Genomic DNA, 16,497 nt, shown 5'->3' with positions numbered 1-16,497 from the left:
CCAGGTCTGACAACACATCTAGACTTCTTTTTACTGAACTATGATTGTTGTGTTAAGGAAAGGTAATCAAAATCTCACTTTTTGAAGGCTTGTCCCCATATGAAAAACAATTGCTACGACATTGAGTCATCTACTACTAGGACATTCCTAGAAGATTCTTGGAGACAGCTTCTTGCCCTATTTTACCCATTAGTAAGTACAACCTAATTGCATATGACTTTCCATCTAAATTAAACCTCAAAGAATTTTAACTACTTGTGTTTCTAGGATTATAGGGTGGGTTCAGGACTCTGACACTATTCTGAAAACAAATTGGGCTCTTCCCCTTTCTCTAAAAGGGCATCAGTTTAGTCATTACAAGGTCAATACTTCCTTCCTGAAACAGTTTGAATGTAAAGTAAGTTTATAAGTGTCTGTCTTGAAATGTTAGCATAGTACCATTTAAAGGGGATGGTACAAATTTGAGAAGTGGGAAGAGAATACCTAATTTCTTTTGAATTTTTTTTTAAATGGCTATCATCCAAATTTTCCCAATTTAAACCTAATATGTATTGAATAGTCTTCCAGTGTCCTCAGTAGGGGGGAGGCAGAAAGAAACAATGTTTAATTGGATTGCAGCTCCATGACCCAGCACTTGTCATTAAATCAGTGAAGAATCAGCTAAACCAGTTTGGTGTCTCGAAGGCAAAAACAACTCCTTGATTAACTAAATTTCTCACTTTTTAAATTGGGTGGCTTCCTTGTTGCATGGATACGGTATCAGATGAAACTAAAAATTAGAGATTTTCTGTAAACCCTAGGAAACATTTATAACACTTATCAAGGCAGCTCTTGTTGGGCCTACTTGGCAGCACCTGAACATTGTGGCGAAGGCACAATTAGCTTTGAGTCCTCTCAGCTCTACTTAGAGTTCTCTTCCTCTCTACTTCTGGTGACCCACCTCCAGGTCCCAGGCCCATCTGGTGTGGAGACCCCTATACAGTGTTGCATTACCAGGGGGCTATCTGTCCTATGATCCTACCTGGGATATTAACTAATAATGACTGCCAGCTCTCAGCTTCCAGGTGCTATTTGAGTTCTAATGAGAGATGATAAGCAATAGCATCTCTAATGCTTGTATTTCAAGTAGATGGTGGGCAAAATTTTGAGGGTTAGGGAATTTTCAAATCTTATCCCACAGATGTCTGTGTTGCTATGGAATCCGTTCCATGCATTGAGCACAGCTGACACAAAAACAGAGCCAAGGTCAGATAGTGAGGATTTTAGTACAATTCTTCATCTGGACCCCCACTATTATCCCTCTCTGATTGCAAGTGCTGAGGATGAGTTTTGATGATTTGCTACCTATAAATGACAAGCTAGGGAAAGGAAGGATGAAGATATGCAACCACAAATATTAACTGAGAGCAAATATATCCTAAACACTGAAGTGGGTACACAAGTGAACAAATAAGTAGGGTCTCTCACCATTTGCTTCGACGTGGATGGAACTGGACGGTATGGTGCTGAGTGAAACAATTCAATCAGAAAAGGACAAACATTATATGGTTTCATTCATTTGGGGAATATAAAAATTAGTGAAAGGGAATAAAGGGGAAAGGAGAGAAAATGAGTGAAAATATCAGTGAGGGTGACAAGACATGAGAGACACCTAACTCTGGGAAATGAACAAGAGGTAGTAGAAAGGGAGGTGGATGGGGGGTTGGGGTGACTAGGTGATGGGCACTGAGGGGGGGCACTTGGTGGGATGAGCACTGGGTGTTATGCTATATGTTGGCAAATTGAACACCAATAAAAAAATAAAAAAAATTAAGTAGGGTCTCTGACCTCATGTTACTTGATAGGATAGTGGTGGGAGGTAGAAATTGATCAAACATTGTACATACCTGCTATGAATTACAATAAATAATTGTAATTATGAGGGAAAATAAAAGCATGATTTTGCCCAGGGGAAGATTATCCCACTGGTGAGGTTCACAGACTCTGGAGCCAATGTCTGGATTCAAATCCCAGCTCACCTGTGTGTTTTGGGCACACATTATTAAACTTTTGGTGCCTCACTTTCTTCATCTGGAAAACGGTGATACTAGTAATATCTTCTTAGTGGAGTTTTTGTAAGGATTAAATGAATTCGTATATGCAAGGTGATTAGGACAGGCACAGGGTAGACCTTTAGCTGTCATTATTATTTCTGGGGGTCAGGGAGGAATGCCAGTTGAGGATAATTTAGAGGAAGCTCCATGAGGAGGGTTAGGAAGTGAGCTCCGGGCAGAGGGGAACGCTTCTGAGATAAGAAGGAGCACAGCACATTTGAGAAACAGAAGAAAAGGCCCATCTGGAGTACCTCAGGTGGCCAGATGTTGAGATGAGTGTCCAGAGGATAGATCAGATTATGTTGAGATTTGCAGGGCCTTTGAAGGATTCCGTATTTTTTTTTTCTAAGTGCAATGGGAAGCCACAGATCTGTTTTAAACTGAAAAAAAAGACATAAGTAATGTAATATGTGCTTTGAGAATGGGCATTTTGCCTACCATGTAGAGATGGGTAGGAAAGCTGGGGCGAGGAAGCCATTTCGGGGACTGTGTCAGGCTAGTCAGGGTTATCTGGAGAGAGAGAAGCAATAGGATATGAATATCCATCTGGGCACAAACAGATTAATTTTTAGAAATGGATCGGTGATGGTATGGGCTAGAGAGTCTGAAACTTGCAGGGCAGACCTGTGGGTTGGAAATCCCAGCAAGAGCTGATGTCGCAGCGCATCCAAATTCCTTCTTCTCTGGGGACCTCAGCCTTTCCGCTGAAGCCCTTCAATTGTCTGGAGAGGCCCACCTGCGCTATGGAGGGTAACATGCTTTAGGCAAAGTCTAGTGATTTAAATGTTAATTATCTATAAAAAACATCTTCATGGCAACATTTAGACCCAGTGTCTGACCAAACATCTGGGCACTATAGCCTACTAAGCTGACATAAAATTAACCATCACAGGATCTATTCTATTTCATGGTTCAATGAGTATGATGATGGTGATGGTGGGAGGGGGGTGGTAGCTGTGGAGATCAAGAGGGGTGGTTGGAGTCAAGATTAGTATAAACACAGAATGAGCACAAGTGTGTGTTGATTGATTGTGGCCTGGGATAAAAATGAGGAGGAATCAAGAAGATACCCTTGATTTCTGGCTTTAGCAAAACTTACAACAAACAAACCGCAGTCCTACCTCAACCATCTAGTCAAATGTCAAATGCAGAGGGTAGGGGAGAGAAAAAGTACCAGGGATGAGTGGAGAGAGGAGGAAAGAGGAAGAGCAAAGAAGAAGAACCGGTGGTGGGCATCTTTCCTGTGCAGAGGCCCTGCCTGGGGATAGAGGTGGGGGTGAGAGGTTTAGCACTTGGGCACTAGCACTGGGAAGCATGTATTTCACTTGGGAGCTGCCATAGGTGTCAGGGGACTGTGGCATGCATGAGAGGTTGCCTTTTACACTGGTGCCCTTGCTTCCCAGTAAGTGTGCTCCAATGGAAGTTATATACTTACAGGAAAGACCGGCTCATCCCACTGGGAAGCAAAGTAGGAATATGGAGACAGGATAATACCTCCTTTCTACAAAGGTTGGGGGGAAGTTGTTCCCAAAAGGAGACAGTCTTAGCTATGTTGAATGAAGCTGAGAGATCCAGCCTGCAGAAGTGCCCATCTAATTCGGTTGGTTGTATGGACACCTTGGGTATCCTTAGAAGGGTGGTTTTGCCAATGGTCCCATGTTGCAGATGAAGAAATTAAGATTAGAAGATAAACTAGTCTTTGTGCAAGCTGACTTCTCAGTTCATCTTCCTGAAAAGACTGTGTTCTTAACTTCTGTACACGTGTCCTCCCTCTGAGAATGTGCCCCGTGTGGGGTCTTGCTGCCTTTGCCCTGACTTTATGCCCTTTTCTTGATGTGGCTAGTGGAGAGTGGTGCTCTGGTTCTGGATGTTATCCCAGATCTAAACTGGGTCTTCTGAAAACACTTCAAAATTCTAATACTTAAGACTCTTTTACCAAACTCCTAACATTTTCTTGAAGGCTTACTGCAGGTAAATTGTCAGTGTATTGTACCAATTCTTTAAATCCTTCTTGGTTAGGGGACCCATGCAATTAAAGAAAATGCATTGAAATATTTATACTTGTTCTTATAACAAAATTTCACCCCAAACCGAGAACAACCACTTAGCCATATTGAAGAGCTGATTTAGTTTCAGCTCAGCGATTTTGAAATAAGCATTTGTGTAATAAAATGTAAATTATAGTATCTCTTTTCTAGAAGTTACTGCATATATATTTATAACTTTATAATATATGCTGTTATGGTTGATTTAATATTCTGTTATTTCCAACTGACATTAAATTCCTTCTGTTTATTTGGCTTCTGGATTCATAAGGGTTAGTGACCCTTTGCTCATGTTTCATGCTCTTTCCTTTATACACGGAGTGAAAGGAGTGGCCTTGAATCTGATTTGTAGCTGTGGTGATGATGTCTTTTTAACCCCCAGAATATATTTAGGAAGATGCATGCACATGTAAATCATAGTCATATTGGAGGAATAAAAACACTGAAAAGAACAAAGTAGTTGGTGGTTGAAATGCAATAGGCAGACTATTGTGGGGGAGAGATCAGAAAGTTCTTTACTGGTACTTCTATAGGATCACAATCAAATGGTTTGAATCCTTGAACCTTGAAACCAGTCTGTTTTTCAAGACTTTGTGCCCCACCTTTTGGTGCTTTTCTCTGTTCAGAGTGGATTTTTATTGATTGATTGATTGATTGATTCAGGTAGCAGTTTCCTTCTAAACTACATTTCGGAACTTATTTTTTTTCCTTTACTTTTACCTGCTGGCTTGGGACAGCCTTACCTTGATGAACATCTTTGTTGTTGGTTGAGGATGCAGTTAGTAGTTTTGCCATGGGCAGCAAAGTGACACTGGATTACTTTTCATTTGTCTGGCATACCTGGGGTGGCTGAACACAAGCATTTCACTTTTTTCTTTTTAAAAGATTTTATTTATTTATTCATGAGAGACAGAGAGAAGAAGAGACACAGGCAGAGGGAGAAGCAGGCTCCCTGTGGGGAGCCCGATGTGGGACTCAATCCCAGAACCCCGGGATCACGCCTTGGGCTGAAGGCAGATGCTCAACCACTGAGCCACCAGGCATCCCAACAATTCACTTTTGATTGCTGGACAGAAGATTTCTAATTTTCACATTGGAGTGAATCCTCAGCAGAGTGTGTATATGGCTAAAGGGTTGTGAGCACCGGGACAGCCTGTTTTCCATTTTTTCCCTTCTACCCTACTCATAAGGAAGACTCCTTGGGCCCCTGCAACCCTCTCTGGGCAGTTCTAGGTGCACTTATATTTCCCTGTGTATCTGATTGGATTAAAAAAACCCCAATGACTACAAAACCTTGCCAATAATAAGCTTATCTTTTCGTGTTTAAAGCGTTAGGCTTACAACATTTCCCCATTTCATGACTGATAGTTTTGCTGTATGACCTTAAATGGTATTCCCGTGTGACTTTACCTGTTTCCACATTTCAAACAACAGCATCCATCATATGTCTCTCCCTGATTCTTTTGGGAAATTATGTAATGAGCACATCAGCCGGGAGATAGAAACCATACAAGCATCCCACCTGAGCATCCTACAGCCCTGTGCGCAAGGGCGGGCCTGGGGTCACGAGGGGACAGCCTGATGTCTGGCCTGTTGAGCTATTGTCCTACAAATGCTTTCATTTGTAAAGGGCTCCTATTCGAGCTCTGTATTTTGAAAGCAATAAGTATGCCACATGTGAAGAATGGCTGTGACCAAGCTATTTTATCACTTTCAAGGCAAGCCTATAAAATGCTCAATAGATGTGCATTTTTTTAAAAAAAGTAAGATCATTTTGCTGAACACAGGAAGTTCCGTTTGCAGGTTATTTATGTCAGGACTATGTGAGTTTATGTGGTGGTTTTAAAATATGTCCATGAATCCTCCAACATTCCTCCTTTCAAGATGTGCTGCCTAATTCCCCTGGTGTCTTAACTTACCCTCCCCTTGCATGTGGGCGGACTTAGTTATTGGCTTCTGACACATGGAATGTTCCAGAAATGATGATGTGTAACTTCTGAGCATTACTGTTTCATCTTGTTCTCTTGGATGTTCTCAGGGGGTAGCTCATCACCATGATGCGAGGACACTCAAGGTGACTGAGGAGAGGCTCTTGTGCGGAGAACCCAAGACTTCCTGCCCACGACCAGCACCAGTTGCCAAGGTAAGTGCAAATGAGCCAACTGGGCAGGAGGTCCTCTATGACCATGGAAACCTTTAGAAAAAGCTTTAGCTGCCATTTTGACTGTAAATCACCTGTTTAAGCTGCTTCTCATCCCTGAAGCTGAGAAATTTTATTGTTTAAAACCTTTAAGTTTTGAGGTATTTTGTTATGCAGCAATAGATCACTAATACACTTTGGCTTTTGGAAAACAGTGGGCATGATGGGCGTTTTGGAAGGATTCGCAGTCCTCATTTGGGTGGTCCCTCTCGTTCTCACTCAGGGGGTCCACCTCTCAGGACCATGTCTTTTCTGGGGAGTCTAAATCCAGCACTGCCATACATGTTTAGAAGCAAGCTTGGGGATTTCACACTAAACCTTTTTTTTTGCTTTTTGTTTTTAGAATTTATTTATTTATTTATTTATTTATTTATTTATTTATTTATTGAGCATGAGCTCAAGCAAGGGGGAGGGGGAAGCTGACTCACCACCGAGCAGGGAGCCCGATGTGGGACTCGATCCCAGGACCCTACATCATGACCCGAGCCGAAGGCAGACCCCTAACGGACTGAGCCACCCCAGCGCCCTCCACACCAAACTTGTAGAACATCTGGCACCTAGAAGTTAGTGTAAGAGGAGAGAGAGTTTTTTCCAAGTGAAGCCATATGCTGTTGCTATGGCGTGACCATCGTTGTCATCACCATCATTGTGACTAAACATTCAGCTCCGGGAAATATCACAAGCATCCATTTAAATGTGAGAAGCCAACCGTAGGCCCCAAAAGGCAATTGCATGGACCCTTATTTTTTTTTTTAATAGTTATTTTCCTCTTAAGTCCTTGCTATTTGTAAATGTAGATGATGCTTACATTTGGGTGATGTAGCCAGCATCACCCGGGGACAGACCCCATGTATCAAGGCAGTAGCATCTGCGTCAGCATTCCATTTAAAACACAGGTGTCAACTCAGCCATTAGCTTCATTTTACAAATTGATTCTCTTTATAGTTCCCCATATTGGATGACAGAGTTTCGAAAGGGAAGAAGTGGAAGAAAGAAGGATGCCTGCTGAGATAATTGCACTCGTCCCCTCTCTGCAGGAAATAAAATATCTCCTTTACCCATTCATTCCTCTAAGCATTGCTATTTCAAAGTGCGGTTCAGCTAAGAACTCAAATGTTCAAAAGCCCAGATGACATCTCTAGAGTAATACATTACCCAACTTTTGAGCTAGTAGAGACAAGGTGACCGATGGCTGGTGGGCTGGTCATATGCCCCAGAGAAATGTAGAGTCATGCATGACAGTGATTCCTCTCAGGGAGTCTGTGTCGGGGTTTTGAGACCGTGATTTGTTTGCTGCAGAACGAGCCAACCATGGCTCCTTCACACCACGCTTGTGCTCCATGCCGCTAGAGGTGAAGCAAGGATGTGTTTTCTTCTTTCTCCTCCTCAAGTTTGCGTGTCACTTAGTTTGCTGTTTGAATAGGAATATTGGCCCCCTGACAGATGTGGGTGTCCGGAGATGAGAACCTGTGCTCTCCCCAGCTCTTCCTTACCGAGGATTCTTAATGCTACTTTCTGTGATGCCACTTCTCCTTTGGAGCTTGTTGGAAGGCAACGTAGGCAGTTATTTTCAGTTTGGTACAATATAAGGTTAGGAGGGAGGCAGGAGGGGACAGTACTCATGGGAGAAGGAAAAGGGGCAGGAGAGAAAAGCAATTTACAATTCCAAAGGTGCAGTTAAAAAGAACAGCTATGGGAAAAAAAAAAAAAAAAAAAAAAAGAACAGCTATGGGGATCCCTGGGTGGCGCAGCGGTTTGGCGCCTGCCTTTGGCCCAGGGCGCGATCCTGGAGACTCGGGATCGAATCCCACATCGGGCTCCCGGTGCATGGAGCCTGCTTCTCCCTCTGCCTGTGTCTCTGCCTCTCTCTCTCTCTCTCTGACTATCATAAATAAATAAATTAAAAAAAAAAAAAAAAGAACAGCTATGGAGGGACTAATTTCTGTGTACGTGTTTTCAAGGCCTGTGCAGTGGACAGACGTGTGGGGAGCCCTCCCCCACCATTCAGCACACCACCATCTCTGAGTCTTCCTCTGAGTGATCTTAAACAACCCCATCCCATCCCCTGACCTTCCTCCTTGCCTTCCATTTTGAAAAAGACCAGTGAGAAGAAGTCTGATTATATGTTCAGGTTAGCATGAAAATAAGGGAAGTATTCTTTAAGAAAATAGAAAAAAATAGAAATAAAAGAGCCTTTGCTTGTTGGGCAGGAGCCCCCCCCAACCCCCCACTCAGGTCAGGGCCAAACTCCCCATTTTCATAATGCTTCAGCAGTTTCTGTTCCAAGAGACCTCACAAACTTGACCTCATGAGAAGGGGCTGGAAATGCTAGATGATGATTAGAAAAGTGGGGTGTGCTAAATAGTTTAATTCTCTATTGTAAATATTATTAGTATGATGCTTAAAAATGCTTTCCTCTAAAAATACTGGACTTTGGAGGGACAGTTTCTGTGGAGTTTAAATAAACAAGAGAGAGGTCTGGGTGCTGGGAGCTACTAGGGAAGCGTTTTTATTTGAATTATGATGGCAGTAATACCATGTGGGTTAGTTAGAGGGTAGATAGAGGTAGAGGGTAAATTAGAGGATTTCATATCACCAAGTAAGGAACTGAGCATTTCTTATGCCTGAATATATTTGTCTAATAAAAAAAATCATTTAGGAAGCAAGACTTCATATTTCAGAGTTTGTCTTATATCCGGGCCAGGGAGATTTAATTTTTAATGATAGCTTTTCAATGAGTTCTGGAAATATTAAGTATGGATTTGTACTGATTTGCAAGGGATTGCTAGATCATTCTTCCAACCGGTGTCCTGCTTCCCTGAGGCATTTCCAACTTTAAAGCCATGATTTCTCCTTTTCACTAACTAGATGTGTTTGGTATTGCAGAGGTATTATACTTGCTAAGACACTAGCCTTCCTTCCAACTACTCGGGTGGGTGGTAACCTATAGAATCCCTTGTGTATACTCTATTTTTACTGGGACTGAAGCACTATACTGAGCTTCTGAAATTTCCTCTTATGCACTATAGTGAATAATCTTAGAAATATTTTCACTATTTTTTATTAAGATGGAACACACATTATCATAACCACTGAAGAAATTAGAATAAGCCCTGATAACCAGATGTGTATGTTCCGGAATTTATTATCTTGGGTTCCTAGTACCTTGTAGAAAATATCTACTCTGACAGTGACTTCTAACATCCCCCCCCCAATCCAGTGCTCCTCTCTTTCCAGGCACATGGGAAGATATACCTTCCTGCTGCCTTGCAGTTGAGTCAGTAATTACTGCCACTGAATTGTGAGCAGAAGAAACACATGTCACTTCAGGGCCAGAACATTCACTTGCTGGTGTGTGACCCGCTAGCTCTGCCCATTCCTGGCAGTCATGGTCCCTGAGGCATTATGGAGAAATGGTGGCATTTCTAGATGTAACAACCACATGGAACAAAACTGATCTGCCAATTACACTGGGCATATAGTAGGAGTGACAAATAAACTTTTGTATTTTTGAGTCGCTGAAATCTCTGGGATTCTTTATTAGTGCAGCACAATCTAACCTATTCTAACTATCATATGCTTCTTCACGAACAATGGCCTGTGGACAATCTGGCATGCTGTGCATCTTTAAAAAATTTTTAAATTTTCTGTACTTCTTTTATCATGGTAAAATATATCTAATATAAAATTTACCATTTTAACCGTGTTTATGTGTACGGTTCAGTGGCATTAAGTCCCTTGCCATTGGTGTGCGGCTATCACCATCTTCCATCTTCAGAATTCTTTCATCTTCCCAGTCAGAAAATTGGTAGCTGTTCAATAATAATCTTCATTCCTCCCTCCTCCCAACACCTTGTAATCACTCTTCCACTTGCCATCTTTATGAATTTGCTTTTTCTAGGTACCTTATATTAGTGGGTAATATAATATTTATCCTTTTGTACCTGGCTTATTTCACTTAGCATAACATCCTTGAAGTTCACCCATCTTGTAGCATGTTGGTATCTTCTTCCTTTTTTAAAGACTGAATCATGTTCTATCGTGTGTATACAACAGGTTTATTTACCCATTCCCCTCTTGATGGACACTTGGGTTGTTCCCACCTCTTGGCTATTGTGAATAATGTTGTTGTGAACATTGGTGTACAGTCCTTGTTTTAATTTTTGGGGGGTATATACTCAGAAGGAGAATTGTTCACATGGTAATTCTATGTTTAATTTTTTTTCGAGGAAGCACTGCACTGTTTTCCACAGTGGCTACACCATTTTACATTCCCACGAGCAATGCATGAGGGTTTCCCACATAGTTACCAATATTTGCTATTTTCTGTATGTTTTTCAGATTAATTTCTTAAATAATAGCCATCCTAACATGTGTAAAGTGGTATCTTGTGGCTTTGATTCGCATTTTCTTAATGATTACTTTTGTTGAGCATCTTTTTATGGCCAGTTGTATATCTCTTTTGGGGAAATGTCTGTTCAAGTCCTTTGCCCATTTTTGGATCAGGTTGTTTATATTTCTGTTGAGTTTTGCTGCCTATTCTTGTAAATAAAGTTTTAAGGAACACAGCCACTTAATTACATACCTTTTATGGGTGGCATTGTGCTATAACAGCAGAGTCGAATAGTTGTGATACCTCCTGAATAGCCCACAAAGCTTAAAACATTTGCTGTGCTAACTCTTACAGAAAAATTTTGCCAACTGTGGGACATTTGAGCTTCGGTTTCCACTTTCCCCAGGAAGCCTGTCAAGTGTCACTTGTGTCACAAGTGTCCTTGTCACTCTTCCTTTTTCATTCCCTCCACCCCTGACCTCAACATGTGACACTTATTCTATCAGTCAAAGCTGTGAAATAAGGTAACACTTGGGAGTTGAGAAGGAGAACAGATTATAGGAAGGACAATATTTCAAGGACATAAGGTAAACATATGAAAGAGGGACTCTATCTACCATGTTTTTTTTTTTTTAAATTTTTATTTATTTATGATAGTCACAGAGAGAGAGAGAGAGGCAGAGACACAGGCAGAGGGAGAAGCAGGCTCCATGCACCGGGAGCCCGACGTGGGATTCGATCCCGGGTCTCCAGGATCGCGCCCTGGGCCAAAGGCAGGCGCCAAACCGCTGCGCCACCCAGGGATCCCTGTTTTTTATATTAATATTTATAACCTTTAATGTACAAGGGTACTGCTAGGTACTTTTCATGTATAGCAACATTTAATTATCAGAACATATCTCTGAGATAGGTGTCCTTATTAACCTTATTTTAAACATGAAGGCATTGAGGGTTTTTTGCCCAAAGTTACATTGTAAGTGACTGAGCTAAGATTTGAACTCAGAAGAGTCTAGCTCTAGAGTCTCAGTTTAGCCACTCAGTCACTATGGTGAGCAGAAACAAGTTACACGTGGAAAAAGGGAGCCAACCAGATTGGAGAAGAAGCTGTGTTTGGGGAAGTGGAGGTAGGGAATGTAAATGTTACAGATTTAAACTAAACTTCAGGTGGCCTTGACTGCCAGGCTGTGGATTTTGGACTTTATTGTGAGAACTTCGGGAGCTTAGATGGTCGACATCAATCTGGAATTGTGAAGAGTTGAAGGCGTGAGGCGAGGTAAGGCAGGGGGAGCGCTTGGAAGGCTGTTGTAGTACAATCTACCGCAGTGAATAGGGCTTCAACTATGATGCTATAAATTTTAAAGTGGATAATAAAAAGTCATGAATCTGTTTTCTTAGAGTAATGACCTCTTAAAGGTATTTCTAGGTTAATTTTAGAGGAGAGTGTAGGTCATCCCTCTCCTTTCTCTCTGTGTCCTTGGCTGGATTTTTCATCTACCATGGAAAATGCTGGGAGATGTGCCATAATAAAATTGGGAATTGGAAAATATCGTCCCCTGAAGCTCCTTTGTCTATGGCAATAGTCATTTGTGATTTTCTTAAGGCTTGTGGGGATTTTCTCAATGCACACAGGGACTGAGAACTTTTATTTGATCTCCTTCTAGTTACTAAAAATTATAATCTTACTTTATTCTATATGACAGATAGGACTCTGTTTATAGTACTTCTAATAGTTTTGCTAGATAAACAGGAGAAAAGGTCTTAATTTATTCTGAAGGGGTCTAGAGCAGGAATAAATCAAACCTTTTTTTTTTTTTTTACCACAAATACATATTTGAGACTTGGTGGCCTATGTTCAGAGAGCTTCTGGAAATTTGAACAGTTCAGGAACAAGGTAAACATTTGAGATAATTTTCATGAAGAACCTGTAACAATTGTACCTACCTGTTTGGCTTTATCAGGGTTTGGTTTAGAATATAACACGCACAATACAGTCAGTTCTCATGATTCACAGTAGTCATGTTCCATAAAGTCTCTGTGAACACAGAGTCAGCAAATAATGAATTGTTGCTCCTGGGGGAATGCAGGATAAGTTCCTTGGAGCCTCTAGTCACAATACTTTCAATAATAGATCAATATATGACTTTGTTGTGTATGTGTGTCTGTTTAAAGACACCTTATTTATTTGTTATTTATTTATTTATTTATTTATTTATTTTAAAGGTGTTTATTTTATTTGAGAGAGAGAGACAGAGATAGTGAGAGAGAACATGAATGGAGAGGAGAGGGAGAAGCAGGCTCCCCACTGAGCAGGGAGCCCAACGCAGGGCTCCGTCCCAAGACCCTGTGGTCATGACCTGAGCTAAAGGCACTTAATTAACTGACCCACCCAGGCGCCCTTAAAGCTACCTTATTTAAAATAGATGATGGATTCATGAACATTGAATTAACGGCCAACAGCACTGCAACTCATACCTGAATGGAGCTTATTTAATATATGTGTTTTCTCTAAGAGGCACATCATAGACTTCTGTGCTTAGGAACACTAGACAGCATTTCAGCACTGATTAGGAGCCATTTTCACGTAAAAATGTGAAAGTGTGGCACTAACCAGGACAGCAGGAAGGACACCTAATTTTAGTATGGGAGCTAGAGTAAGAAGGTCGAATGCCAGCGTGTTCGACCTTGGCTGAGAACATGTGCATCAGGTGATTCAAAGTTTTTGCCACTCTGAACATTTTCTTAAATGACCACAAAAAGCTCCACAAATGTTGATTAGGGAGTTACAAATAAATTTTAGCATGTAAGTCAATTTGAAAATATGGAATCCATGTATAATGAAGATTGACTCTACATGATTAACGAATGGCATTATTTATATAACCAAAATTCAATTTGGTTAGCAAAGTGCTACCCCATGCTTAAGCCCTGTCTGAGGAAATCCTTGATCCTATGCACGTTGTTCTGCTCTGATTTGTAGGGAGAAAGCATCGGGAGGTAGCAGCTGGACCAGGTGCTTGTCTTGCATGACAGCAGATTCCTTCACCAGTCCAGGTGTGAAAACGCCAGTCGAGTGATGACTAACCCATATGCTCAACCCTAACTAGTGAGAACTCACAACAGACTTAATCTCCTTTTGCCTTCCCCACATCACTTACAACAGTTAGAGCATGTGAAGCACAGATGGTTTTAGTCTTGAGACAGGACTTCCACCCTAGGAGAGTCAAGAACACAAGGAACTGCCAAAGCTAACCTTGCATGTCTCCCAAGACAGGAGCATCAATCAAACAGCCTGCAAAGAAGGATGCTGTTTGATGCAGCTGGGAAACGAAACTCAGGCACAGAAAGGCCAGAAAGTCTAATCTGGGTCCTGCTTATAAACCTTGGTGAATTAAATTCATAGGCGAAAGCCAGAGAGCTAGAAAGAATGATTCAGCTGGTTGATTGTAAAGTTTGATTCAACTTTGAAAGCTTTCCAAGCTGCCCCCACTTGAATAGTGAGAGTATTGGGGTCATTTCAAACTTTGGAAGCAATTGCCGAACAAGGAACCGAGTTCCCAAAGCCCCTATATCCAGGATGTCCTGGTGCTAAGTCATCATCCTGTCCAGGACTATGGACAGAATTAAAGGTCTCACCTTAGACCTGCACTCCTCTGGCACCCAGGGCCCTTATAGCAGTGGTGACGACCCCCGCCCCCCAACCCTTCCCACCTCAGACCTGTCCTCTGTTGCAGGCCCCATGCTTCCAAACCATCTGTGAGGCCCTGTCCTTACTGCTACCTCCCTGCAGGAAAGGCCCAGACTCCTTTGGCTTTATCCTGGTCCTCTTCCCTGCTGCCCTAAATCTTGATTACAGTGCAGCAGTGGGTTCTATCCTTAGAAGTTCTGGGGAATTAGAAGTGACAGCAAAAAACAAAGCAAGAGGCACTTTCACAGAAGCTGCAGGTATTTTGAGGTTTAGTGTATGTTTCCTAGAATGGGTTGAGTGAGATAGCGGCATTGACATTGGAGCAAACAGATCCTCTCTGGGTATTAGAGGATTTATGCCCAGTGTGGTAATTGGTACCCATAATGGCCTTTCTGCCATTCAGGACACGTCAAATTATGTTCAGACACACTACCAGATAGGACATGGAAGTAAAGGATTTCAGTAGCGATTGTCATAAGAATGGTGAAAATACAGTAAGCTTCAGCACTTTTGGAAAAAGCTTATCTGCAGAATTCAGTTCTATGCAACACTTTATTTCGGGATGATGCTAAGGTCAACAAGACTTAATCAATTTCAGATGATTTGCTTGGCTCACAGCTTTCCGGGTTCGTGCATATTTGTGTTCTAGGGAGAAAGAGTGACGGCAAAGTTTCTCAAATGAGAGAACCCGAATGAAGGAGCACGGCCGAGGCTCTTGGTCAGTCCCCCAACAGCCAGGGCTCACCCTGTTCTTCCAGGATGGATCTGCTGAGGCCACTATCTCAGAATATGTCAGATGATTTTCTGGTCTCCCTTGCAGCTAGGGCTGGGCATGTGACTGACATATGGCTAATGAGATGCAAGGGAAAGTCAGCTAGGAAGCTTCTGGAAAAAGCTTTCCTCCTGGATTAAAACATTTTTTTTTTTTTGAAAAAAGATGGAACATTACAGAGACATATCAGGAAAGTTCTCTGACAGCCCATGTGCCTCCAGCCCCATTCCCCTCCCTTTGCACTGGGTTGTGGTTAAGTCCGCTCTAGCCCTCTTGCACCAAAAATGGCAGGTGGGAGAGATGAGAAGTCTTGATCCTTGATGGCACATTGAGACCTGGAGCCAACCTTGGCATCACCTTTTTTTTTTTTTTTTAAAGATTTTATTTATTTATTCATGAGAGACACAGAGAGAGGCAGAGATACAGGCAGAGGGAGAAGCAGACTCCATGCAGGGAGCCTGATGGTGACTCAATCAGGACCCCAGGATCACCCTCTGAGCTGAAGGCCGATGCTCAACCACTGAGCCACCCAGGCATCCCCTTGACACCACACTTATTCAGATTTCTTGTTATGCGAAAGAAGTAAAACTCCTAAAGAGTTATTCTGGATGTTCTGATAGGTGCATCTTTACACTTCCCAACTGATCCACGGACCACATTTGAAAAGTAACGAAACTGAGGGATAAAGTTGCAGAGAAAAACATGTATGTAGTCTGGTTAGAGCAAGTTGTTGATGAGGTCAGGGCTGGGGCTGATTATTTTTTGGGCAGTTTGGCTGGTGCTTCCATTTCATGGCCACCAGCTGAACCCTCAATGCTCTCAACAACAACAGCAATAGCACCACCACCACCGTGGTGATAGCACTCTACTGAGGGCTTACAGTGAATACTGATACTGTTCTAGAACCTTTGTACTTAAGAACTTACTAATGCTGCCAGGAACCCTATCAGGTCTCCAAGGCGGCCCCCAGTGGTCCCCACCTTCTGGTGTTTATACCCTCGCGTCCTCACTCCTCACGCTGTACCAGGGTTGGTTTGTGTGACCAATAGCATAGGGCAGAAGGGCTGGTGTGTCATTCCCCGACATTAGAGGATAAAAGACAGCTTCCCTCTTGGGGAAGAACTGAGGACTCCACCCAGACTGTTTCTTGGTGTTTCTGTAGGCGTGTACTATTTGATCACTTGGGTGGGGTGGTCCCAAGTGTGGAGGAAGTGGTACAAATCCATCATCATCTCCATGAGAAGAATAAGCTCGCCTGCCCATGATGGGTTAGCAGAATCACCTTTCCACATCAAGGACACTATGTCCCCAGGACTCGGCCCACTTAGAGTCACTTTCTTATTAAATTGGTGACTTCAAAATCTAGTGC

The 16,497-nt window shown here is 42.2% G+C and overlaps 1 protein-coding gene across 1 annotated transcript in view; it reads left to right on the top strand.

The window, feature by feature from the left end:
• LOC144288159 (uncharacterized) overlaps nucleotides 1–16,497 on the top strand; it is a 208,967-nt gene that overhangs the window by 26,582 nt on the left and 165,888 nt on the right. The window contains exon 3 of the mRNA XM_077855862.1: nucleotides 6,177–6,281. Coding sequence (XP_077711988.1) covers nucleotides 6,177–6,281 — 105 coding nt within the window. The remainder of the gene's footprint in view (nucleotides 1–6,176; nucleotides 6,282–16,497) is intronic.

Source organism: Canis aureus, chromosome 17 (genome assembly GCF_053574225.1).
Source record: "Canis aureus isolate CA01 chromosome 17, VMU_Caureus_v.1.0, whole genome shotgun sequence".
Lineage (NCBI taxonomy): Eukaryota > Metazoa > Chordata > Mammalia > Carnivora > Canidae > Canis > Canis aureus.
This window is presented reverse-complemented; position numbering and strand designations above follow the sequence as displayed.